This window comes from Typopeltis vanoorti, chromosome 4 (assembly GCF_054136105.1).
Source record: "Typopeltis vanoorti isolate ZY-2024b chromosome 4, IOZ_Tvanoo_1.0, whole genome shotgun sequence".
Taxonomy (NCBI): Eukaryota; Metazoa; Arthropoda; class Arachnida; order Uropygi; family Thelyphonidae; genus Typopeltis; species Typopeltis vanoorti.
This window is the reverse complement of record NC_143552.1, coordinates 17,982,746-18,009,110: the sequence shown is the minus strand read 5'-3', so window position 1 is coordinate 18,009,110 and position 26,365 is coordinate 17,982,746. Positions and strand designations below refer to the sequence as shown.

At 34.4% G+C, this 26,365-nt stretch overlaps 1 protein-coding gene across 1 annotated transcript in view; it reads left to right on the top strand.

Moving 5' to 3' along the window:
• LOC150107134 (protein Skeletor, isoforms B/C-like) overlaps positions 1–26,365 on the top strand; it is a 248,695-nt gene that overhangs the window by 115,256 nt on the left and 107,074 nt on the right. The window contains exon 8 of the mRNA XM_090391017.1: positions 16,627–16,732. Coding sequence (XP_090247143.1) covers positions 16,627–16,732 — 106 coding nt within the window. The remainder of the gene's footprint in view (positions 1–16,626; positions 16,733–26,365) is intronic.

Genomic DNA, 26,365 nt, shown 5'->3' with positions numbered 1-26,365 from the left:
CCTTATAAGTACTTATTAATACTTAGTTAGATATCTGTTTATTAATACCCTCGACATACAAATACTTAACACTTTGTACATACATTTTATCTTATTTACTGGTTTATCTCCCTCTAACTATTTCCTAATACCTTGTGTACTTCTGTAACCTGTGCCCTTGCAGTATGACCTTTGCTGTCCTTTCTAGAAACCTAATGTGCAACTTTAATTCTGAGGACATGGAGAAAGTAATGGATAAATTTGGGATTGATGAAAGAAACAAAAGTGCTGATAGTCTTGGAATTTTGTAAGATAATAGGATAATTGGTGATTACTAACACTTTTTTTTAGAAACAGTTGCAAATACACATGGACCTCAGCTGATGGCAAAAATAAAGACTGTTGATTATATCCTAGTTTAAAAAAAAAATGGAGACCATCATTCCAAAATGTAAAAACTTGAGAGAAAATATATAGAGATATACAGTGCTGTCGCATACCCATTTCAGTTGGGTGTGCAGTCGTGTGGGTTATGCAACACCCGCGCTACAAATTTCACATCAATTTGATCATATGCATGGGCGCCTGCAGAAATTTTCTGGGGGGGGGGGGGGGGAGCAAAGCTTGGAGACAAATAATTACATCAATAAACGTATTGGCATTTTTTTATGGAATTATTTGTCGATGTAAACTATAAATACATTCTTTTCATTTTGCATCGATTTTAATGATCTTTAATTCTTGGGGGAAAAAAGTATTCGGAATTAATACAGTTTTTAGCACAATTTCATATATAAAAAAATTGACCGGCATATTTTATTAAAAATCAACTAATTAATTAATTCCAAAAACCTAAATTGAATTATTTTAGTCTAAAAGCAAAAAAAAAAAAAAAATCATAAAATTAACAAGTAAAATAATATTAAATTACATACACTTACTTTTTAAAAATGTATTTTTCTGTTTAAATTTGTTTCACTATAATTTTACAATTCACACTTCACTCATTGACTCACTAGACACAGAGGGCAAATGAACTGGTCACTGTTCGCAACAGTAATGAGCATTTTTTTCACAAATCAGAAAAAGATTAACCAAAAACGGGAACACGTGCTTTATTTCTGCAATAAAATACGTTCTATGGCTACCCTGCCATGTGCCAACCCATAATAAAATTTTAAGACAGAAAAAGTGTCCCATGGTCGAGGGTATAAGGTTACATATCTCAATCACTTTTATGATTATAATCTGTGGAATTTTTTACTCGATCTCGGGGGGAGTGTCCCCCCATCCTCTGTGAACGCACATGATTGCATTTTTATTGATGTATGAAAGTTTTGAGAGTGTATAGCGCATCAGTATTCATCTTAATTGGTCCAATGCAATTAATTGCAAGATAACCTTGAATATTTCTGCATAGTAGAGTGGGGAAATAATTTTTTGATTTATTAGAAAACAATGATGAAGGAGAATGCTATATTTGTTTGGTATATTTGAAATACTCAAAGATGAAAATATGTGAACCATCATTTATAAGACGTGTGAATAGGAAAGAATAAGTAGAGTAGAAATACTTTCATTAATGGCAAACAAATTATTAATAATTAACATTTGTGATATGTGTCCTATAAATTGCTGGATGGAGTGAATAGCACGATCCTATAAAGTCTAGACATAAATAAGTGAATTTATGATGGCATAATTAAAAAAAAAAAAATTACGAGGAGACTGAGGGTTTGGTAGGAATAAATATGGTTTGATGGAGCAGCAAATCATTTTGTAAAATTTTTTGCCCACGTTATGTGTATTTCTCTGGTTTGTGTATATTTCGCTCTGTTTTCCAAGAATTTTCTTTTGTTTACTGAGACTCGGTGTACATAACATCAGATCATTATCGGAATTATCTACACTTTCGGGAATCCCACATTCGTTAGTTTTTTTTAGTATCAGTGGTTCGTTCTGTATTATCAATCTCACATATGCTGGTATTTTTTTGTAGATCAACAACTTCTTATAATACACAGAATATTCATCTTTATTCAGGAATAGATATTTTTTACTGTCTGTTGTTTCTGAAGACTAGAATAAAAATGTCTCTATACAGTTACAAAATTTTGCAACCTCAACAAAAACCTAAATGTTTCTCTTGCACAAGCAAGAGAAACATTTAGGTTTTTTCTCCTAACATCTGCTTTCAAATTTTCATTTCCAGAAAACATGTGTAACAGCTGTTTGTAATACAGCCATCAGATACAGAAAGTGCTCAACTTATAACAAGTGACAACTTTCAGTTGAATTGGTTGACACAATAACCTATCATAGCTGCTGGGTGAGCTCTCAATGTGAGCTCACCCAGCCTCGTCTTCTCAGCAGTTTAAAAATACTAGAATGCTAAGAATTTGACCTGCTGCGTCCTCTTTACATCTTTTCAAAGGACTCAAAGGTGTATGCATTTTGAAAGCACATCCAGGCTATTAACGCGAATGTGAGATGCAGTGTTTATGCATCGAAAAGTGTCCTCTTCATGAAGCACTAATGCTTCATTATCCTCATGGAGAGGGCAATGAAGCATTGGTATGTTGTGTTTAATTTTAGGAATCATGCAAAGTCTGCAAACAGTTAGGGGAGTCTTTAACAGGAATAAATGCAAAAATATAATATTGGTGATACTGATATTTCGTGGATGAGCACCACACACCTAGCACACCCAGAATATTCACCCCTGATGGATTTTATTATGAAATTCTATTGGCAAAAATAAAGTTTAAATTCAAAATGATCATCAATAGTAAAAGATCTGTAAGGTCTGACCTCAAAATTAAGACCCCAATACACAAAATGCATTTGAAGAAAAAATATTACTTTTAAAATTGGTGCCTTAACTTTTGAAAACAGAAGAATATTGGAAAAATAGGAGGGGGGATGCAATACTAGAGGCAATAAAATGAACAAAAAAACTGAGAGACCTAATAATAATAATAATAATAATTAGCTTACTACTGAAATAATAGACCTATTGCATCAAAGGAAAAGGGATATAAAGGCTTTCTACTCAGAGCACATCTGAATTACTAGAAAACTTTAAAACAATTAAAAAATAAAATTTATATCCAAAAATGGAGAATATCAAAATCAAATTGGATAAATGAAAAAAGCAGATATGTGTTAGAATGCAGCTATCAAGATCATAATATAAAATTAGTACATAGTACAATACAATAACTTTCAGAAACACAAACCTTTGCTTTGGGGAGATTTTCATCTTTTTATTTATTTTTATTTTAGTTTTCACTAAAATAAAAGATAAGAGACAGTCTGACTGGTGAAATTAAAAAAAATATATATATATTCTGAAATTTGGATGGACCATCATCATCAAATTCCTGATAGGAGATAGGTGAGAGGTATCTTCAGGGGATGTACAGGATATGATAGTACTACATGAAAAAGTTACATCATTACTAACTTCTGATTGACAGTTTTCCTCAAAATGAATATGTTATCTGTCAAAACTTCAATATTATCAGATCTTATATTTCTGCCTTCCAAGGAACTTTTGCTGTGTTAATCCACCTAGACCTTGGTCTTTATGTGGGCTTTTTTTCTTGCCATCCTGGAAAAGAACACTTGTTTTGCTATTTTGCCATTGATGACATCTGTTCATTCTCCTAATCTTTTTCAGGTGTGCTGTCACATTGGTGGAATGTGCCATTGCTGCTCAACTACAGCAACAAATTGAGATGTTCTATCATCACTAGTGCAGGAAAACACCCAGTGCGGCTGCCCAAAATGACTGATAAGGACAGGAAGGTGTTAAAATGGGTGGCAAGAAAAAAGCAGCTACAATTGGCACAGACCATCCGTGATGAATTCTAGAGCATCAATAACACTATGGTGAGCGCTAATATTGTACAAAAAGAACTCCATTTACTGGGTTTCCACAGAAGAGCAGTGGCACACAAGCCGAACACCACAATGATGAAAAAGGCAGCTTGTCTGACCTGGTTCATAGAGTATGTGAACTGGACAATTTACCAGTGGAAAACAGTACTCTGGAGCTATGAATCCAAGCTATGAAACTCTGCCTCCACACCTTGCCATCCAGTCTGATGGCAAGGTGTGGAGGCAGAGTCTGGTGAACACTTATCACAGTGTGCTGTGCCCACAATAATATTTGGTGGTGGTGGAGTAATGGTGTGGGGGTGCATTCAGCTGGTTTGGAGTGGGACCAATGGTCAGTGTCCATGGTTCCATGAAGGCAGCTCACTACCTTGGTATTCTGGATAAAAATTCCACAGTGTAGGTGCTGCCTACACTGTGGAGGTTTTATGGAACAGACTTATGTTACTATCAAGAATACAATGTCCCATTCTACAAAGTTGCTTTCAGCTGTTATGGAATGGTATGAAGAGATGGTGCTAAACGACTGCCTTGGCCTGTGCGGAGTCCTGAGGTCCAGATTGAGGTCCAGAGCTGCACATCCTCACGTTGATAGATAATGTCTGTTGCTGAACTCGGTGCTGCTTTGATGGAGGAATGGAGACAAATTTCACATGATGTCTGCTGTCCCTCAAAGGGTGCAGGAGGTTGATCAAAGCCAAAGGTGGGCATACCCAATATTAGGGTTCTTCTGCTGTTATCAATTGTAAATTGCTAGTGTCCTGACAGTTATTGACAGATTGTGTGTGTGTAATATTAAATAGTGTGCACCCTTCTTCCATACCCAAAATTAGATTTTATGAATATGGCAAATTAAATTTAGAAATAGATAATTGAATAAATATAGCTGGTATAATGGGGAGCCAGTTGAATAAATTAATGTGGAATAAGAGAGAAATTAGCCAAGTACTAAATTAGAATATGTAGAATGGTATGCAGATAACTTTTAACTTATAGAATCAAGAACTCAATTAGTATTATTATTATGTAGATAGTATCCTGTACACCCCGTAGAGTACAGTATCAGGAATTTGATGATGTTGAATAAACAATATATTAAATGAATAATACTTTAATTTTGTGTCCCAGTGTCACCTTTTTGAGAAATGGACAGAACAGAAAAAAATGCAAGTGTGGGATGGTTAGAAAAGAGGAAATACTAAAATAAGGTAAGGGGGGGGGGATCCAAATAAAGGGAGAGAAGTCATTTCTGCTGAACCTCATGGATGGAGAACCATGAAAATCATGACTCCTGTGAGACTAGTGAAGACATGTCACAAGGTCATTACAAATATTGGAATATGCATTCAAGAAGTTCATTAAAAAAAAAGCTAAATATGTCCTCCATGTGTTACCATCAGAGTATTTTCCAAGAGTATGTAGATAATCTACAAACTCAAATAAATATATAAGTAATACTTAAAATTTTCAGTTTATACCTACAGCCTCTTAACTGTACTCAGAAGTGTTATTTTCTACAAATTAAATCTAGAGTAACCATAAAACCAAGTTGTTGTGTGCAAGGTTCAAACCAATTTTAATATATTGATTGTAGGGCAGAAAGTTAGAATAAAATAGTTGATCAAAGACTGTCTAACACAGATGTTAGATTTATGAAGAAAATTAGGCAACTGACTAGCAGAACCAATATAAAAATACGGATATTAGAAAAGAACTTTGCATTATTAATTCAAGAATTTTAAGAAGACTTAATCTAAGATGCTGTGATCACTTTAACAGAATAGAAGATGAAAGATTAGCAAAACGTGTTTGAAAATACCAACAAAAACAAAGATTCAGTGGAAGACTAAGGTATGGCTGGGTTGATGAATTCTGAGTTCTCTTGAAGACTAGAAAAGATAGAGGTGATTAAATCAAGGACCTGACAAATTATTATTATTATTATTATTATATAGACATCTCCATGGAGTTCAAAAGCACATTGCAGTCAGTGCACATAAACTCTGTTCACATAATTTCTATCATACCCTTCACTGAGCTCATGGGCTAACAGAGCATTCACAATTGACTCTGGATAATTACACATTCACTACTACTTTCCAATTGAAAAATATATTCCTGGCATCCCTGCTAACTTGCATGCATAATCACTTTCTGGGGATGACCTAGCTGCTTTTCATTAAATGTAATCTTATCATTAATCATATCATTAAATGTATTCTTCCATAGTTGTTCCTAGCTTTATTTGCATTATAGCAAAAGAACTCTGGGATAGCTACCTGAGACAGCATATAATGGAATATACTAGGGGTTCGAGAGTGCTTGACCTAGCAATTGCATCTGAGAATTTGACTGTAATGAATATGACCACGTTGCCACCAATTGGTGAGAGTGATCATAATGTTTTGACCTGGGAGGTGGCTATATATGTGTGGAATTTTCAATTAAGAAAGGGTACATGTGGAATTACCGGGCTGGTAAGTATGACAAGCTTAGGAGATTGCTTGGTTCAGTGCCTTGGCATGTAAAACTGCAAGGGCTAGAGGTTGATAGTACGTGGGAAGCAGTAAAGGAGCATTTGAAAGAGGTAATGGCTGACTGTATCCTAGAGTCCGGATAGTAAATCAAGTAAGGGTTAAATGGATGAATAACACCATTAAGCTTAAGCTGCAAAAAAAAAAACAACTGTGGAGGGAATTTAAGGAGAAAGGTGACCTGTAGGCCCATGAACAGTATAAAGCACAGGCCAGAAGCGTAACGAGTGTGGTAAGAAAAGCAAAAGCGGATTATGAAAGGAAATTAGCCATGCAAGCTAAAGAGAATCCCAAACAGTTTTTTCGATATGCTGCAAATAAAAGAAAAATGTATACAGCAGAATGATTTTAAGGAATGCTGATGGTAGGGAGGTAACCGAATCAGTTGATATAGTGGAATTACTGAGTGAGCACTTCGCAAGAGTATATCATCCAGGTGGTGATATTGCAGGAATGAAGGAACCGATAGCTTATACGGGAATTGAGGTGAATGAAATGGAGGTGAATAGTATATTACAAAACCTTAATGTGAATACATCTGTGGGATTGGATAGTATACCAGCTCAGGTCTTACATGAAGCGGCTAAAGAATTGTCAGTGTCATTGACCATTTTGTTTAATTTGAGTCTTGGGTCTGGGTTAGTCCCGAGGGGGGGTGGAAAGAGGGGAAAATAGTTCCACTGCATAAAGGAGGTTCCAAGACTGCTGTTGCAAATTACCAACTGATAAGCATATCAGGAGTCATTGTCAAGGTTTTGGAGAAAGTAGTCAAGAGAAAAATACAGAAATGGATAGATGAAAATGGGATACTGTATGGGAAACAGCATGGTTTTGTGAAGGGTAGATCATACCTCACTAACTTGCTAATGTTTTATAACACAGTGACGGCTGAACTGGATAAGGGTAATGGGTATACAGTGATACTGCTGGACAAGCTAAAGCAGTAAAGGAGCATTTGAAAGAGGTAATGGCTGACTGTATCCTAGAGTCCGGATAGTAAATCAAGTAAGGGTTAAATGGATGAATAACACCATTAAGCTTAAGCTGCAAAAAAAAAACAACTGTGGAGGGAATTTAAGGAGAAAGGTGACCTGTAGGCCCATGAACAGTATAAAGCACAGGCCAGAAGCGTAACGAGTGTGGTAAGAAAAGCAAAAGCGGATTATGAAAGGAAATTAGCCATGCAAGCTAAAGAGAATCCCAAACAGTTTTTTCGATATGCTGCAAATAAAAGAAAAATGTATACAGCAGAATGATTTTAAGGAATGCTGATGGTAGGGAGGTAACCAAATCAGTTGATATAGTGGAATTACTGAGTGAGCACTTCGCAAGAGTATATCATCCAGGTGGTGATATTGCAGGAATGAAGGAACCGATAGCTTATACGGGAATTGAGGTGAATGAAATGGAGGTGAATAGTATATTACAAAACCTTAATGTGAATACATCTGTGGGATTGGATAGTATACCAGCTCAGGTCTTACATGAAGCGGCTAAAGAATTGTCAGTGTCATTGACCATTTTGTTTAATTTGAGTCTTGGGTCTGGGTTAGTCCCGAGGGGGGGTGGAAAGAGGGGAAAATAGTTCCACTGCATAAAGGAGGTTCCAAGACTGCTGTTGCAAATTACCAACTGATAAGCATATCAGGAGTCATTGTCAAGGTTTTGGAGAAAGTAGTCAAGAGAAAAATACAGAAATGGATAGATGAAAATGGGATACTGTATGGGAAACAGCATGGTTTTGTGAAGGGTAGATCATACCTCACTAACTTGCTAATGTTTTATAACACAGTGACGGCTGAACTGGATAAGGGTAATGGGTATACAGTGATACTGCTGGACCTTGCTAAGACCTTTAATAGGATACCACATGGAATTCTAATCAGTAAACTGTAGCATATGGGGATGGATATAAGGTTGGTGAGATGGATAGGAGGGTGGTTGATGGAGAGATATCAGAGAGTAGTTTATTCAGGGATAGGGTCCAAAAGACGACCTGTGACTAGTGGTGTGCCGCAGGATTCTGTTCTTGGACCACTACTATTTAATTTGTTCATTAACGATATAGAAAAGGATCTGAGAGGAAGTGTTCATTTGTTTGCTGATGATGCAAAGTTGGGTAGAGCAATAGTGAATGCACATGATGTCAAAATTTTGCATTATGATTTGGATAGATTGGAGGACTGGGCTAAGGAAAATGGCCGTCAATTTAATGTGGCAAAGTGTAAGGTTATGCATTTTGGGGTGAAAAGATTAGCAGCAGTATACCACATTGGTGGAACTGTACTCCAGGAGATTGACGAGGCCAGGGATTTGGGTGTGTTGGTGGATAGGAAGTTGAAGTTTAGGGGGCACATTGCAAAAGTGGCTAAATCAGCTCATCAAATCACTTGGTTACTGAAGAATACTTTGATGAGCAGAGACAAGCAAGTTATTGTTCCTCTGTATTGAATCTTGATAAGACGCTCATCTTGACTACTGTGCCCAGATCTGGGCACCAGGGTTTCTTCTTGATGGGGAGGAGGTGGAGAAGATCTAGAGGTGAGTGACCATGATGATAGCAGGTCTATGGAATGAACCTTATGAGAACAGGTTGAAGGTTTGTGGATTGCAGAAATTGGTTGATAGGCAGAAAAGGGGTGATATGATTGAGACATTCAAATTACTAAAGGGTTTCTATAAGATTAATTCAGAGGATATTTTTCAGAACAGGACTTGTGGTGGGAGAACTAGGGGCCATCCATGGAAACTGGGCAAGGGTATTAGAACTAGGTTTTTTACTTGGAGAGTGGTGAATGAGTGGAATAAGTTGCCAGAGTCTGTTGTGGGTGCCATGACTGTGAATGAGTTCAAGGCAAAGTATGATATATACTGTGTGGATGTTGAATAGTTGTTCTTGACATGATGTTTAGGGCCTCCCTCGATGAGTCTAAGGACTCCTTGGAGTTGCCCGTAATAATAATTTCTTTTGTGCTGCTTGGCTAATTTCCTCTTAGAATCTGATTTTGCCTTCTTACCATGTTGGCTACCTTTCTTGCATAATTTATACCGCTTGTGTGCTTGCTTATCACTCTTCTTTTATACCCACTTCAGCAAATTGTTTTTGAAGCTCCTGCTTAAAGATCTCATCTAACTACTACCTAACTTATCCTCCCGACTTTGGATATACACTCTATCTTTCAAATGCCCTTCGACTACCTCCAATGCACTTCTAACATTCTTTCTTTGCATGTTCTTATGCCATATCACTGCTTCAATCTACTCTCTAAGCTTGTCATAATCACCTGTTCTTTAGTTTCCAAAATTCCACATTTGCAACCTCCCAAGTCAAGACAGCATGTGATTAATCTTCTCAATTGAAGATTATGTGGCTACCTTGATTATGGACAAATCCTCTGATGATAACGCCTGATCCAGCACTCTCAAACTTCAAGTAATTTTTCTGTTTGTAGCTGCATAAATTCCTTCCCTTGACATGAGCTTTCCTTCTTATGATCTGTGTCCCTGCAGTAGATTCATAATAATTACTTGGCATACACTAATTGTGCTAATTTTGTGCACAATGAGTATATAGAGAGGTATATAGATTACATATTTTGTCCTGATGGCTTCTTTCTTATTCCAAATAGTCTGATATCTCATGCCAGAATAGCTAAAATGCAAACACTAGATGAATTTGGTAAAGATTAAGATTAATTGTTAATCTTAAATGGATTCTAAAAATTGTTCAGCTGAAGTGGCTATTCCTTTGATCAGACTATATAATTTGTCAGGGAAGATTCCACAAGACTGTAAAGAAAGGATGGTAATCGCATTGCACAAGGGTGGTACATCTATCGACCTATCAGTATCTCTGGAGTGGTGGTGAAGATTTTGGAAATGTTGGTTAGGGCTCGCATACAGAAATGGGTTGACAGAATAACTATACTTTGCAATGAACAACATGACCTTACTAAGAAAGGTCATGTTTGAGCAAATTGCTAACATTCTATAATTATGTTACCATTGAATTAAATTAGGGAAATGGATACACCATGATACTTTTGGATTTTGCTAAGGCTTTTGACAAAATATAGCATGGAAGACTGTTGTATAAATTGGAGAATTGGGATCGGATTATAAACTATTGGCATGGATAAGAGGATGGCTGACTGACAGATATCTAAAAAGTGGTATATGGGAGATCTGAGGCTGCAAGATTGAAGGTAACCAGTGGTGTGCCACAAGGATCAGTCCTTGGCCTATTGTGATTCAATCTATACATTAATGACATTTGGAAGGATTTGACATACAACATACAACTATATGTTATGATGCAAAGATAGGTAAGGCAATCAGGAGTACTGCTGATATGCAATACTAGCAGGATGATTTGAACTGGCTGGAATTGTGGGCATGTGAAAATGACTGCCAGTTCAATATTGGTAAATGTAATGTCATGCAGTTTGCTGTGATGATGAAATATCCAACGTCATATTATATTAGTGGGATTATGCTAGAAGAAACTAATTAGGCTTGGAATCTTGGAGTGTTAGTAGATAGGAAGTGGAAGTTCAAGGGTCATATAGCAAAGATTGCAAATACAGCTCAGAGGATAACTGCAATGCTGAAAATGAAACTTGACATGTAAAAATAGTCATTTTCCCTCTTTACAAGGCATTGATAAGACCTTACTTAGACTATTGTGCACAACTCTGGTTTTTGTGATGATTGTGATGCAGTGGGGGGGGGGAGAGTGCAAAGGGGTGTTAAAATGATATCAGGATTGTGGAATACTGATTATGGAGACAGATTGAGAATTTGTAGATTGCAGACACTAGCAAACAGGAGAAAGAGGAAGTGATATGATCGAGACTTACAAACTTCTATAAAGGTGATACAGGATACCAATAGATGGGATTTTTCATTTTATGGAGGGTGGAAAAAGGATGCAAGAGCATCTCTGGAAATTGAGAATGAAGAGATGAGAGCTAAATTTGATTTGAATGGATTGCCATTGTATGTTGTGCTTGCAAGTAGTGTGAATGAATTCAAAAACAAGTGTGAGTCCCTTACTCCCTGGAGGTCTCTATTAATAATAATATCTAATACATCCTTTGAGGTTACGTACTAGAAAATGATATAAACCTCATTAACTTTGCTACTGTAAGTAGATTCAGTAATCACAACTGGATTATATTAAGGTGTGAAATTTTTAATAAATGATGATTCCCACAAACTACAAGTATTGCATTTTAACTGTTGTCTTACTATTGAAATTATATTCTAATTTCAATTCTCATATTTGCTGGCCTGGTTGGCTGAATGGAATGTCTTTAGGTGAGAGATGATTATCATTGCCTAGTGTGAGACTGCTTATTGAAGACCTAAAGTTGAAAAAGTACCATGTTTGGTCTCTAGAACAGTCTCTAGATACATAAAAAAAATAATAAAAATATATGAATAAATAAGAAACGTAATGTTTTTTTAATGTACTTTATTTTACTGTTGGTTCTAACCTATATTATATCACTACCTATCAAAAGTACTTATGTACTCTACGTTTACAACCTTTTGTGAGTAGGAGTCACATAACAACAACAAAAAAAGTCATTGTTAAGAAGGATCTGACAGTGAAATAATATTAAATTTTAGCAACTCTTCTTTGTGTGTGTGCACTTGTGCATTCAGTATAAAAGTTATATACTTGCACAGTGTAGATGTAGTATTGCCGAGGGAGCGTTGCATATAAGATGGAAAAGTTTTCTTAGAATTCTGACTGGTGTATGAACGGGTTTCTCTGTTATCTTCTGCAGGCAAGAAACTAGTAATCTATCTAAAATCACCTTTCTTTTTGTACTGTTACAGAGTCAATAATTTAGCTATTTGTTAACATACTTAATATCAAGTACATTTAATATTTTATGCATTTTCGAAAGTAATAGCTTTTTTTCCTTCTTTGTTTTTATTTTAAATGTTTTGTATAATTTCAATGAAATAGTATTTTGTCATATTTTTTAGTCACCTTATTATATGATCTATTTGACCTTGATTTTTCTATAGATCAAAATTCTTCCTCCTCCCCCCCCCTTCAGAAATACAATGACATAATTTCATATATACTATAGTTGTATTTCCTTATTTTAAGTTTTTGGTGGATTTTTTCCCCCCTCTGACTGCATTCTTTCTGGATATTTTCAACAGTATGTAACTCAGTGATGATGCCATCTTAGATGCAAGAACCTATATGAGTTTTTCAGCTGAAAGTGAGTTAGCTTGTCCCCTTTTGAGGCAGCAGGATTTCTCCACTGGAAACTTGGGTTCTTGTAACCAACATTACAAAGAAACCAGCCAGTGAATACACAGATGACACACAGATTATGAAGTTACCACCTTATTATAGTATTAATTAACTTACTGTGAACCCATTTTGCCATTCAATCCTCTGTTCTTGTTTCTTTAATACTATTTGGTTTTTTAGTCCAGTAACAAAGCATTTAAGATTGAATGGATAGTGAATTTTCTTGAGGACAATGCAAAACATTCATTGTCATTGTCCTGACAAAAAAAAAAAATTACCATCCCAGTACTACTACTGATCAGGTGAACCCAATGACACAAAGTTCTAGTTTTTTGCTAAATGAATACTTACAGAAATTATGTGGAAGCCATTGTAGGTGGCACCCATCTCTGATGCACTTTGAAAGTATAAGTAATTTGAAGTCATTTGGTACCTAGCAGGTGTTAGGCATGGTTTGGTAAAATAGTGAAAAGTGAAGGAAAAAATGACTGACTACTCCAGTTAGTTATTTCAGCAAAGTATACTTTGGATATAAACTAAGCACAAATGCCATGCAAGCAACAATTAAGATTGTTGATGGACAGTAAATAAATGCACTGTCCATTGAAAAAAAGGTTACTTGTTGTGAAAATGCTTATTTTTCTGAATGAGGTGTTTATGTTAATTTTTTTATTAATGTTTTAATTATATTTTAAAAAAAATTTGCATGAACAATTTTTTAATCATTTGATATGTTAGTAATGAAAAATCCATACCCTGAGCAGAAATCCAACAAGGATTTTACTGTTGTTCTGTGTTTCCTACCCTATTTAAGCCTTCAACAAAAATCAGTTTTACTGCTTTATTCCTGTTATCCTTTCTAATGAATTGAATGCTAAGCTGTTTTGCTGAATGGATAGCATACCTGCATTCCAACTAACAAGTGCTGATGGTTCAAGTCTAGGATATGGATGTGCTTCTGGCTTGAAAAAGTTTCAGGTTTGCTCTGTAAAGAAGGGTTTCCAGATTGTGTAGAATAATATATAAAACATTAGTCCACCCATGGTACTAATGTACCTCAATAGATTTATAATCTTTCATTGGTAAGTCACATAAACACTATCACTTCATTCTTGATGTAATCAGTGGGACCCAGGAAATAAGCATTGCAGTTTTCTAATCTTGAAATTTGCCCCACTTAAAATTCTCAAAGAAAGAGAAATTTTATCTTCATATTTAGTATTAAATAATACTATTTAGTTTAATTACTTTTTATCCTTTTCTTGTTTATTGCATGAATAAATCATTTTATAGTTATTTATTTATTTTTTTTGAAAAAATGAGTTTATGCTAGCCTGATATAGTATCACTCCTGTGCTAGCTTTCCATATTAGATATTGATAGTATATGATACTAGGTAAATGTTGATAGTAACTTTTGTTTTGGGTTGTTCAGATTAGCTGATTTGTCACTATATGCAATGCTGTGGTTAGGGCTGCTGACCCCCCCCCCCCCCCCCCCGATGTTCGAAAATCCACGTATAACTTTTGACTCCCCAAAAACTTAACCACTAATAGTCTACTGTTGACTGGAAGCTGATAACATAAACAGTTGATTATTGTATGGTATGTATATAATATATATTATATTCTTACAATAAAGTAAGCTATGGAAAAGAAAATATTATTAAAGAAATCATAAGGAAGTGACAATACATTTACAGTACTGGTATTTATGTATACCATAAGTTTGTCTGTTTACAAGATGAATCGTATGTCTGTGTCTGTCTGTACCAACATCAATATTGTCTTAATAGATACAAAACACTATAGATGTTATACGTATTACTAATACTACACATCAGAAATGAAAAGATAATGTGAAAAAGAAATTCATATTTATTTACAGGTATAATGATACATCATTGATAACAAAGAAGTATCAATTTGATTGCTTTGTGTAGCCTAGCTTATACACTAATAAATGAAATGCTATAAAATTTTTATTTTATGCTAATTAATTTAATTAATAACAGTTAATTTTATGCAGCTGCATCTTTACATTTGTTTACATTTCTGTTGACTGCAAATGGCCATGTATGATCTGGGTTTTTAAGTTTAATTTCTACTTGGTTAGACTATAATAAATTTAGTTTAATCCTTTATCCTATAAAGGTTTTCCCTTTGTTTAAGTGCGGGGATACCTCTCCAAAAACTCGTAAAATCCCCCGGATCACCCAATAATGAGTGATCCACAGGATCAGAAAGTCAGCGTTGTTCCCCTCAGTAACAGGCTCACCCTGCCACTGAGAAGAACTCTGAGAACCAGTTGGCTCTACACTGTGGCAGGCTCCCCCACCACCGAGCAGAGCCGCTCATTTGCTCATTTGGAAGGGTAACAGCAACCTCAGTTAACTTCACAGGCTACAGCATTGCCATTCATTACACGCACACACCCTGGACCTGGATGACAGCAACGGCCGAGCCTCAGTTAAAACTTCATGGGCTACAGCACTGCCATTCATCACCCAGTCTTCCAACCAGTTTTAATCCTTTATCACATAATGCAAAGCACATCTCCTTGCGGACATGTATAATGCTATGCATTAAGGGAAGGGCCACTATCCGGACCAGTTTCAACCTTTATTGAGTTCTCGTCAGCGGGAGCCAGATCCAGCAGTGGTGATACTAAGGCAGAAGCAATGGAGAGGTCATATTTACTTTTGACCTCTCCATACGAGTTGCTTATTTGCTTATACTGAGACAAGGAGTGATGAGAGCTTGGTCTACTACAAGTTGCCTCAGTCCTGAAGATACTTCAGGCGTAAACTTTGTTTGCTTACATTGGATAAAGGATTAAACTAAATTTATTATAGTCTAACCAAGTGGAAAATAACCTTCCAACATCTTTCTCTAAATCCAGAGTAATTTAATAATAAGGTGGTACACCTTTTGGCAACTCATAAAGTAAATATGACCTCTCCATTGCTTCTGCCTTAGTATCACCACTTCTGGGTCTGGTTCCCACTGATAAGACCTCAATAAAGGTCGAAACTGGTCTGGGTAGTAGCCCTTCCCTTAATGTATAGCATACATGTCTGCAAGGAGATGTGCTTTGCATTATGGGAGATACTGAGACAAGGAGTGATGAGAGCTTGGTCCACCTTTACTACGAGTTGCCTCAGTCCTAAAGATACTTCAGGCACAAACTTTGTTTGCTTACACTTGGATAAAGGATTAAACTAAATTTATTATTAAATCTGTAAGTGTGTGTGTGTTTTGATAAATTTTAACTTTTTTTTTTATATATAATAGAGTTGTGTATACTTTATGGTAGTACGAGCTTCATATATTTTATGCATTCATAACATAAAATATATGTCATGAATATATTTTATGACATATATTTTCTAACTTTTTCTTAATTTTTTCCATATTTCTAGGCTATGCGGCTTATCTGTGAGTTTTTTTTTAATTGTTGCAAATCTCCAAAAAATTTCCAAATATTTATTTTAAAAAAACCACATACAAGTGGAACTCCACAGTTCAAACCCATATTCTCCAAGGGTCAACTGTGTATATATATATATTCTGTTTTTTTGACAAAAACTTGTTCATATGTGTGTGTGTATATATGTTGGAGGAGAAGAGAGTAGCAAAAAAATATATTTATCAGATAGTTTTAATTAGAGTATAATTTATCACAGGTTGTCGGTAGCATCTGTGTTGGTTTACTAACCAACTGGATACTTAACTAATGCAGCCTATGATAAAATGTGCAGTTTAGGCATGAAGTCAGAATTCCTGTAAAAGTCATATTAAATCCATCTTATTTTAATATGCATCAAAGTTTAAGATAAAATAATATATTATTAAATTTTAACTATTTGTTTGAATGTTTGTAAATTTTATATACTGTTGCCAAGAAATTATGTTTGTTTTATTTTTGCAATAGAAACATGAAAGTAGACTTCCACACTGTGAACAATTGCACAAAAGTTTGCAACTGAGTTGGGAAATATTTGGACCTCAAATAACATTTGAATTATCAGGCCAAATACGTGAGTTCACTAATTTAAAAATTATTTTCTACTTTTTGAAGTTTGTAAAACATTTGTTTAAATATTGTCAAATACTTATATTGACTAAACAAAGCATTATGTAGTGATTATCTTTATTGAAACTTTTTGATCAGTCAGTAGTGTTGTTTTGTTTTCATACTTTTGTTTGACATTTATGATTAGCCCATACATATTTTATTTTATATAATTAAGTGTTGCTTACTTATTAGTTAGTAACACACACGTACCAACAATATGCAGGAAATAGTTTTCCACAACCATGAATCATGCTGAAACTTTTCCATTGGCAGGTTAGTTTTATTCATTCTTCAATTTATCTCATCTATGATCTTCCCTACCAACAAACTCCTGCCATATCAGAAAATACATACTTATATTTGGATTATTATTATTAATATCTTCTTATTTTTATTACCAGCTTTAATAAATTTTAATTTGTCAGGTTCTTCCTTCTCACAGCAGGCTTTGTTTTCACTTTTTTTTCATCTAAACATAAGACCTTCCATGCATTTTATTTCTATTTAATCACAGTATCTGGTAGTTCAGAGAAAGCACACATACCATTCACAATCATTAAAAAACAGATTATCTTATTCTCTTCATGATCACAATATTTCAAAGAAAATTATACAAATAAAAGGTTGCATGATATTGGCAGTGTTACTCTAAACAGTCCACATAACCAAAATGTAATGATGTAAACAAAACACATACTTTAATCTCTCAATTATTTGATCCATCATCATCCAATTCCTGATATGTATCCTCAAGAAATGTACTGGTACTACATGATAAATTTATATTATCATTAAATTCTTATTGGCAGTTTTTTTTCTTACAAATTAATATGTTCTCTGTCAGGATTCCAATATTGTTAAATATTATATTTCCATCTTCTAAGGCTCTTTCAGTGACGTCAGTCCACCTGAATATTGGTTTTCTTCTAGGGCTTTTTTCTGCCAGGATGGGGAGAAAAAAAACAGAGGAAAACCAACATCAAACCTGTTTTGCTCTTCCATTCTGTTAGTGATCATATCGTCTGAAATTAGCATTGCTCACATATTCCTGAATGCTAACAATGCCAAGTTCTTTCCTTAATATCTTCATTTTTTAAATGATACTGCCACTGATGCCATCAGTTCATCAACCTAATTTTTCTTAGAACTCCCATATCTGTGGTCTGCAGTCTTTGGTCAACCATTTTATTTCTAATCTAGTTCTCCACTTTAGTATTTTGACTAATTTCTTTCTTATTCCATATAAAGTTTAGTTGACATCCCACCATATAAGCTTTGATTATTCTGTTGTCTGTTTCTATATTTAATTTGCCATCTTCACTAAAAACTTGCCTAAATAGCTGAAATATATTACTTGTTCTATAAGTTCGCCATTAAGAATGCAGTTGAAGTTTTCTGTGTTCTTGTCTATTTTCATAGTTTGATATTTTTATTCCTGATTTTCATGCCAGTTTTGTTACAGCTGTTATTCAGTTTCATCAGAGAATCCTGGAGAGTTAGAATCGATTGTTTAATATATCATCTGCATAAAGCAAAGAACTAAATTTGATTTCACCAATTCTTATATTGGATTAATTCCACTTTCTTCCATAAGGCAATTCATGATGAATTTTATATGAAAGAATGAATGAATTTTATAATTCTATATGAATCTCCTTATGAAAGAAAGACTGGATATATCTTGTATTATATTATATCTGATTTTACATCAAACTACCTTTCTATATTTCCTTCAGCTCCAACTGCTGACTTACAACTTAAATTTAGGCTATGTATATATGGATTAATGGTCCATGCTATGGAACTGCAGTTACATATTGCTGCAATACCCCATATTATTGTAGCACCTTGAAAAGTTTTTTCCTCTGGGTACCTTGTCATATATGCATTTTCCAGATCTTATAAAATACTGATCCTTTTTATATTCCCACGATTTCTCAAAGTAAAAATCTTGGCCTAAACCCAGTTTGTTTTTCTCCAAGTGTCTGTTCCACAATCTTTTTTTAGCCTCTTTCTCAATTATGCTTGCATAAATCTTGCCTGGAACACTTCAGAGAAATTTCTCACATTCAGTTTTATTCCCCTTTTTTGTAGATGGGAACTATGAGAGCTCTACTTCAATCAACAGGCATTCAACCTTCCAAGCAGGCCTTCTAAATTATGTGATGTGTCCACTGCGAAACTTTTATTCCTCTGTATTTGATCATTTCTGGTTAAGTACCATCTATCCCAGTTTCCTTTCTACATTTCAGGATTTTGATAGCTTTTCCTGCGATAAGTATCGATATGTAATCCTGTTTTCATTTCTTTTAAATATTTTTTTTACTGCTTCACTGCTTGTCTTATTTAAGTCTTCAAAGTAATTGCTACATATATCTAGATTATCTTTATTTTCAATTTTCATATCACCTTTATCATTTTTGATTCACTTTTGCAGTACTTTTTTTCCATTTCTAAGCTTTTTTTTTTTTTTTTTTTCAAATAGCCTTCAGAACATTTTACCACCTTCCTGATATTCATCTTCTCTGTTCTTACTGAAATCTTCCTATGACTTTTGTTTAGCTACTTTTATACATAGCTTCACTCAGTTTCATTTTTATCTATTATCTACTGACATATTTGCTAGGGACATTGAGTATGCTTTTTTTCAGGACTGCTTCTTTAACTTTTCAATTATGCTTGCATAAATGCTTATACAGGGTGTTTCAAAAGGGGGTATACAACTTTGAATGACAATAGAAGGTAAATAGTGATAGATGAAGAATTTTTGTTACCATACAAATGTAGTGCACCACTTGAAGTTTCAACACAGACAGTTAAAGTTCAATATGACTGCGTCCAGTTCTGCAGATGTCGTATCTGTAATAAATTTCCTGTCATACGTGGCAGAATATATCTGCCATAACTTCAGCAATGACAGCAGTAATTTTGGAACAGAGCTCATCCAAATTGGCTGGTATAAATCTTACCTGGAACACTTCAGAGAAATTTCTCACATTCAGTTTTATTCCCCTTTTTTGTAGATGGGAACTATGAGAGCTCTACTACAATCAACAGGCATTCAACCTTCCAAGCAGGCCTAAATTATGTGATGTGGCAACTGCAAAACTGGTGTTATAAACACTTGATCTTTCACAAAGCTCCACAAGAAAAAAATCTAATGGTGTGAGTTTGGGAGAACACAGATGGCATGCTACAGGCACCCTCTACTGATCGATTTGCCTGGAAAACGGGTGTCGAGGTATGACCCTATGTCTGTCAGGTAATAAGGAGGTGCTCCGTCTTGCTGGAAATGTAAGCATCCATTGTGGTCATCAGCATCTAATTGTGGCATTAGGTATCCTTGTAGCATGTCCAGATACACACCACCAGTAAAGGTAGACTCCGAAAAAAAAGAGGGATCCATACACTTCCTTCTTGATTATGGTGCAAAAAACTTTAGCATTTGGGGTGCTGCAAACATGTTCTATGATGGCATGTGGATTTTCGCTTCCCCAAATTCTACAGTTGTGTTTACTTGCCCACTTACATGAAAAGTGCACTTGTCACTGAAAACAATAGTGTCCAAAAAGTCCTCATTTTGTTCTATCCTACTGATCATTTCCATACAGATATCCTGGGGTATCTTCTTATCATCTTTCTTCAAACGTTGTATGAAGGTAAATTTGTAGGGCCTGAAATGTAGATGCTGTCATTAAACACGCCACCCAATCACATTTTGGAATTTTTTGACAAGACGCCTGTCTAGTTGACTTTTTAGTGCTTCTCTGGAAACTTTCTCAAACTTCTTCTACAACAGCACGCGGCCTTCCCGTTGACCTTGGATGATACACAGAACAGCTGGTCCACAAAATTCTTGTGCCATGTGTAGATCATGCACCTACTAGGAGGTTCTTTGCCATATTGTGTGTGGAAGTTCCTCTGAACTTGTGTTGCAGACTTCGTTTTATCAAACCAAAACATACAATGTGCTTGTTCTGCACCATTGAAGTCGCTGTTTTCAAATGGTTTGATGTATCATACCATCTAGTGTTGTCATTTAGTAATAAAGTTATGTGACCAAAAATTTGTCTTTCACTACATTATGACACTCACTCACTCAGCTTTTGTGTGTCTTCTGAGTTATTCTCTGTTCCAAGCATACAGGGTGCATACAACAAAGTTGTATGCACCCTGTTTTCTTGCTAAAGTCTTCCCATGACTTGTTTAGCTACTTTCACACTTAATTAGCTTTCTTACAGAGAAAAATGTAAGAAACCTAATTTATGTGTAAAAGTAGTAACAAAAGTCATGGGATGACTTTAGCAAGAATATAGAATATAAATATCAGGAAGGTGTAAAATGTTCTGCAGGCTATTGAAAAAGCTTAGACATGAAGGAATGAGTACTGTAAAAAGAATCAAAGGTGATAAAGGTGACCTGAAATTGAAGCTAAGGATATTCTAGATGTCAGAAGTAATTACTTTCAAAATCTGTGATTGCTTATTTCATTTAAGTTTTGAAAATGTCAGTCTGTCAATCTTGAGGTAGAAAAAGCTGTGGAAAGGCAGCTAGAGTGATGGTATCATCATCAAATTCCTGACATTTACCTTCAAGGGGTGTACAGGATATGATAGTACTACATGAAAAATTTGCATCATTACTAACTTTCTATCTACAATTTTCCTCCAAATCAATCTATTACCTGACAAGGCTCCAACATGGAGTAGATAATATTTGACTAGGAATGCTGAAATATGGAAGTATAAACATTTTGCAGTGGCTACACTGCATAACTCAGAAAGCCTGGTCAGAAGGTCGAGTATTCCAGAGGATTGGAATAGTGCTCTCTTGATTCCCATTTATAAAAAGGGAACAAAGCTGAATATGAGAATTACACGGGAATTTTTCTATTGTATTTCAGGTAAGATTTATGCAAGCATACTTGAGGCTAAGATAGAGCTTGGTTCTTAAGCTTCTGTTAAGATCAGATGTTCACTTTATAACAAATATTTGGAAATCATAGGAATATAACAAAGATCTGTACTTAAGTCTTGCAGATCTGGAAAGGGCATATGACAAGATATCCAGAGAAAAGCTTTGCAAATCACAATTGCATGGAATAAATTGAATATTATACAGAACAATGCATAGTCTATATTTAAGTTGTAGGTCAGCAAGTAGAATTGAAGGAAATACAGGAAGATGGTTTAATGTAACATCAGGTGTAAGACTGTGTGCATGCTATCTCCACTCTTATTCATTCTCTATATGGATTGTATTATGAAAGAAAATGGCATTAAACCTGATATTGGAATTAGATATGAAACTTATCTTTTTGCTTTATGCAGGTGATGTTGTGCTTCATGCAGTTCAAGTCTCCTGGATTCTTTCACTAAATTGAATAACCATTGTAACAAATTTGGAATGAAAATCAACAATGAAAAACTGAACTGTGAAAATAGCAGTACCATAGAAAACTTCAGCTGCATTCTCAGTTGAGAACCTGTAGAACAAGTAAAACCTTTCAGTTTTTAGGCCCAGTTTTTAGTGAAAATTGGAAATTAAATATGGAAATGGACAACAAAATAAGCAAAAGTTCAAGATTTCAGTTGAATAAATTTATATGAAATAGAGAGAAATTATTCAAAACACTAAACTAGCAGTATACAAGACAAAGTTCAAACCAGTTTTGTTATGGATCTGAGAGTCGGGTTAGAAATGAAGGACTTGATCAATTATTGAAGACTACAGATATGAGTGTTCTGAGAAAAATTCGGCTTGAACAGAAGGACAACAATAGCAGAATCTTATTTAAAATGAAGATATTAGGAAAAAACTTGAGATTGTTGACATTGACATGAAACTGCCTTAATGGCATTGTTAGCATTCATGAATGCACAAGCAGTACTAATCTCATTTAATATTGTGACTTAAACAGAATTAGACATTTGATACTTCTGTTTTATACTTGTATTTCATGAAAAAGATCTGAAGGAAGACCAAGATTTTGATGAATTTTCTTAGATGTCCAAAATGTTAGATACAATAATATTGGAGTGCTGACAAGTAGTAGACTAATTTGGGGAAAGTTGTTGATAGGAGATTAGTAATAATGTAAACTTAATCATGTACTATCATAGTAGGCCTGTACATTCCTTGAGTGTAAACTATCAGGAAATTGATGTCAATGATCTTTCACTTCTTATTTCATTTATGTCTCTCAAAATAATTACTTGAGACATCTAGAAAATCTCTAGTTTTCAGCTGTATCATCTCTGTTTCCTTTTACAGTACTTTTCTTTATTTCTATCTAGTTTTCTATATTCTCATCAAAGGTTTCTCACAACTGTTTGTTTAGCTTTTTACATCTGCTTTGCTTTTATATACTCCTTATTTGTGCTTTTGATATGCCTCTTATCCTTTTCCACTACTGCCTCTCTAATTTCTTGTCCTCCATGAAGTAAGAATTTTCTATCCTTACAAAAAATTTTACCACATTCAGCCTCCCTGGCTGAATCAATTAACATTTTCTTCTGAATCTGCCACCATCTTAAAGTGTTTTTTCTTCTTTAGGAGACTAGTAATAATGTAAACTTAATCATGTAGTATTATCATAGTAGACCTGTACACTGCTTGAGTGTACTGTCAGAAAACTGATGATGATGATGATCTTTCACTTCTTATTTCATTTATGTCTTTCAAAATAATTACTTTAGACATCTAGAAAATCTCTAGTTTTCAACCTATATCATCTCTGTTTCTTTTATAGTACTCTTCTTTATTTCAAATGCTTTCATTTTCTCATGAGCAATATTTATATATTTCAGTCGATGTTTTCACCTCTGAAATCTCTTTTCAGTATTGAAATTCATTTTTATCCTGCTCAAAATTGTATGGTGATTAGTTCCTGTTTCAGATCCTTTGTATGCCTTGATATCTCCAAGCTCTGTGAAGATATCATTATCAACAGTAACATGGTCAATAAAACTTTTTCTTATATGTGCAAATTCGATGTGAATTTGCACATATCTTTATGTTGGACATAGTATTAATAATGACTAATCCATGTCCTGAACAGATACCTAGCAAACATTTACCATTATCATCATCTTTGGCCTTTTTTTTCAAAATTTCCCCAAACATTTCCATGCCTGATATTCATTTCTTGTTTGCTATTAAATCGCCAACAAGGGTAATCTCTTTTTCTTTATTTTCACTGTCTTCTCTAATGACTTTGTCTTCTGCTTTTTCCTTAGTAAAGTGTTTGGGACCATAGACAAATATCTTGTGCAACTCCCCATTTTGATATCGTTCAACTGGAAACTACTTTCCATTAAAAATAATCTTCCTATTTAGTTTAGAATACTCTAGTTACTTCTACCTTTTCCTGATTATTATTGTCTGAATATAACATTTTGCAATTGTAATTTAAAAGAATCTCGCCTTTTTGTCTACTGTTTCCGTAAAATCATCTAATATCATCATGGTATCTCTTTAATTCTTTTGCCTGTTCTACTTCTTTTCTGTTGATATTTCTTATGTTGATAATGCTCATCTTCTGTTTTGCTGATGTTGAGTTTGAGTGTGATTCAGTGGTTTTTCGCTGTTCATCTTGTACCACCTGAGATATAGTTATCTGAATGTACAGTTACAAAGTGCTGTTCCAGGAGTCATATGATATGTTTATTCAAGGATTGATTAACTGAGAGTTTGGTTATTTGAAGTTTAGATAATTATGTGATTACTGTAATTCAAGTGATTTCCAGGTCTTATGGTGCTGAAATATTTTTATGATTATTTTGTAATGTTTATTATTGCTTGCTAGTAATATACAAAATAATACGAGGACAACTTAGAAGTTTTTGGAATTTGTCTTTATATCATACATCTATTTTTATTTCAAGTCACAAGAAATAGTCATCTCTTACTAAAGACTTTGTTAATGATCTTATTGCTTTGTTAGTAATCTTATTAAAGGTCTTATCACATTTTGTGCTAACTGATGTATGAATTATTTATATCTAATGCTTAAGTGATTTTTTTTTATTGTTTAGAATGACTGGCCATAATTATCAATTTGAGAGCATTTACTTTACCATTTCAAATTTGGGTATATTACAAAGCAGTCCAGAACATCCACAGAGCGAAGGAATGATGCTTTGAAGATAAGCATTGAATTTGAACACATTCAAAAAAAAAGTTCAAGGCTATATCATTACTTTCAGTGAGATCAGCCTTGTTCTAGATGACTAAATCACTTTCAATTCATCCTAAGAGATTGTGTGTTCAAATTGTAGAAACAAATCTGGGCACAAGCACTTGTAGATTGTTTTGGTCTGGCTTAATATCCCAAAGTGAAATATGTATTGTGATCTCCTCTGGCTTTGCTGATGTATAGTAATTATGAAATAGCTTACATGAATTGCTAGATCAAACTATCTCAGCATTGTGCTGACCTTCACTTGTCAGCACAATGCTACAATCAACTTGATGAAGAGATGCTTCCACATCAATAATGAATTGTTTTGAAAATTAGGTCATAGTATTGTTTGTGGAATTTTGAGCATAGTCCACATTGAGCTGGTTCTGGGGGGGGGTCACCATTGTTTATATCTGTTCCCAACTAGTGATTTCATGTCAGTGCATAAGCAGATACTACCTTCATCAGGAGACAGTACTACCTGCACACAATAGTTCTTTTCATCAAATCCAGCTATCCAGCAAATGTTTTTCACCTGATGCATCAAATTGTTGATGCACCAGGTGATGATGAATGTTTCTACCAGGTAGTGATGAATGTTTTTAAATTGGAAACATTATGAAATGTTAAAATCAAATATCAAATTGATTCACCCTAGTGAAAATGTTATTTGTCACTATTTTTCTTTGGACATTGTAAAAGGATGTTGCTATCTTGACTAATGGTGTCTATCAGGCTTGTTCTAGGTTTTCCCTTTTCCTGCCCACTGCAACTTTCTGAACTTGATTATAGTAGATATTATGTATTCTTTATAAAGTTGATGCAACTCACAGTTGTATCTGATCCTCATGAGATTATTATCATTCACTTGGCTAAATATTTTACTAAAGATTTTCCTTTCAAAATCTGAAATCATATTCTTCACCCTTGCCATAAATAGCAAGGTGTCGCATCCATATGTAACAGCTGATTGAATTATCAATTTATATATTTTTACTTTAGTTTTCCACAGAATGTTTCAAACTGAGTGCACACGAGAGAGAGAGAGAATTAATCATGCTTTTATCTCTCTTTATTTAATTCTGCACTTTCACCATCTCATTTGGTTGGCTAGTGATCATTACTCCTAAATATTTGAATTGTTTCACTTTTTCTATTTTAAGGTTTCCAATTTTTACATGTGTGTCAGTTAATTGATTCTACCTGGTATTAATCTTAAATTAGGACTAAAATCAGTCAACAAAAGACCAATCTTTTGTGCTAATTTTTCTAGTTCCAGAAAAATTAGCTTTCTGTTTGGTTCTTGACATGATATTGATTTCATTTGCATATGCTGCAACGTGCATTGGTTTGTTTATTAGAGTATCTTCTTTTAGTATTTGTTGGCAATAATTGGATAATGTATTCCAAAGC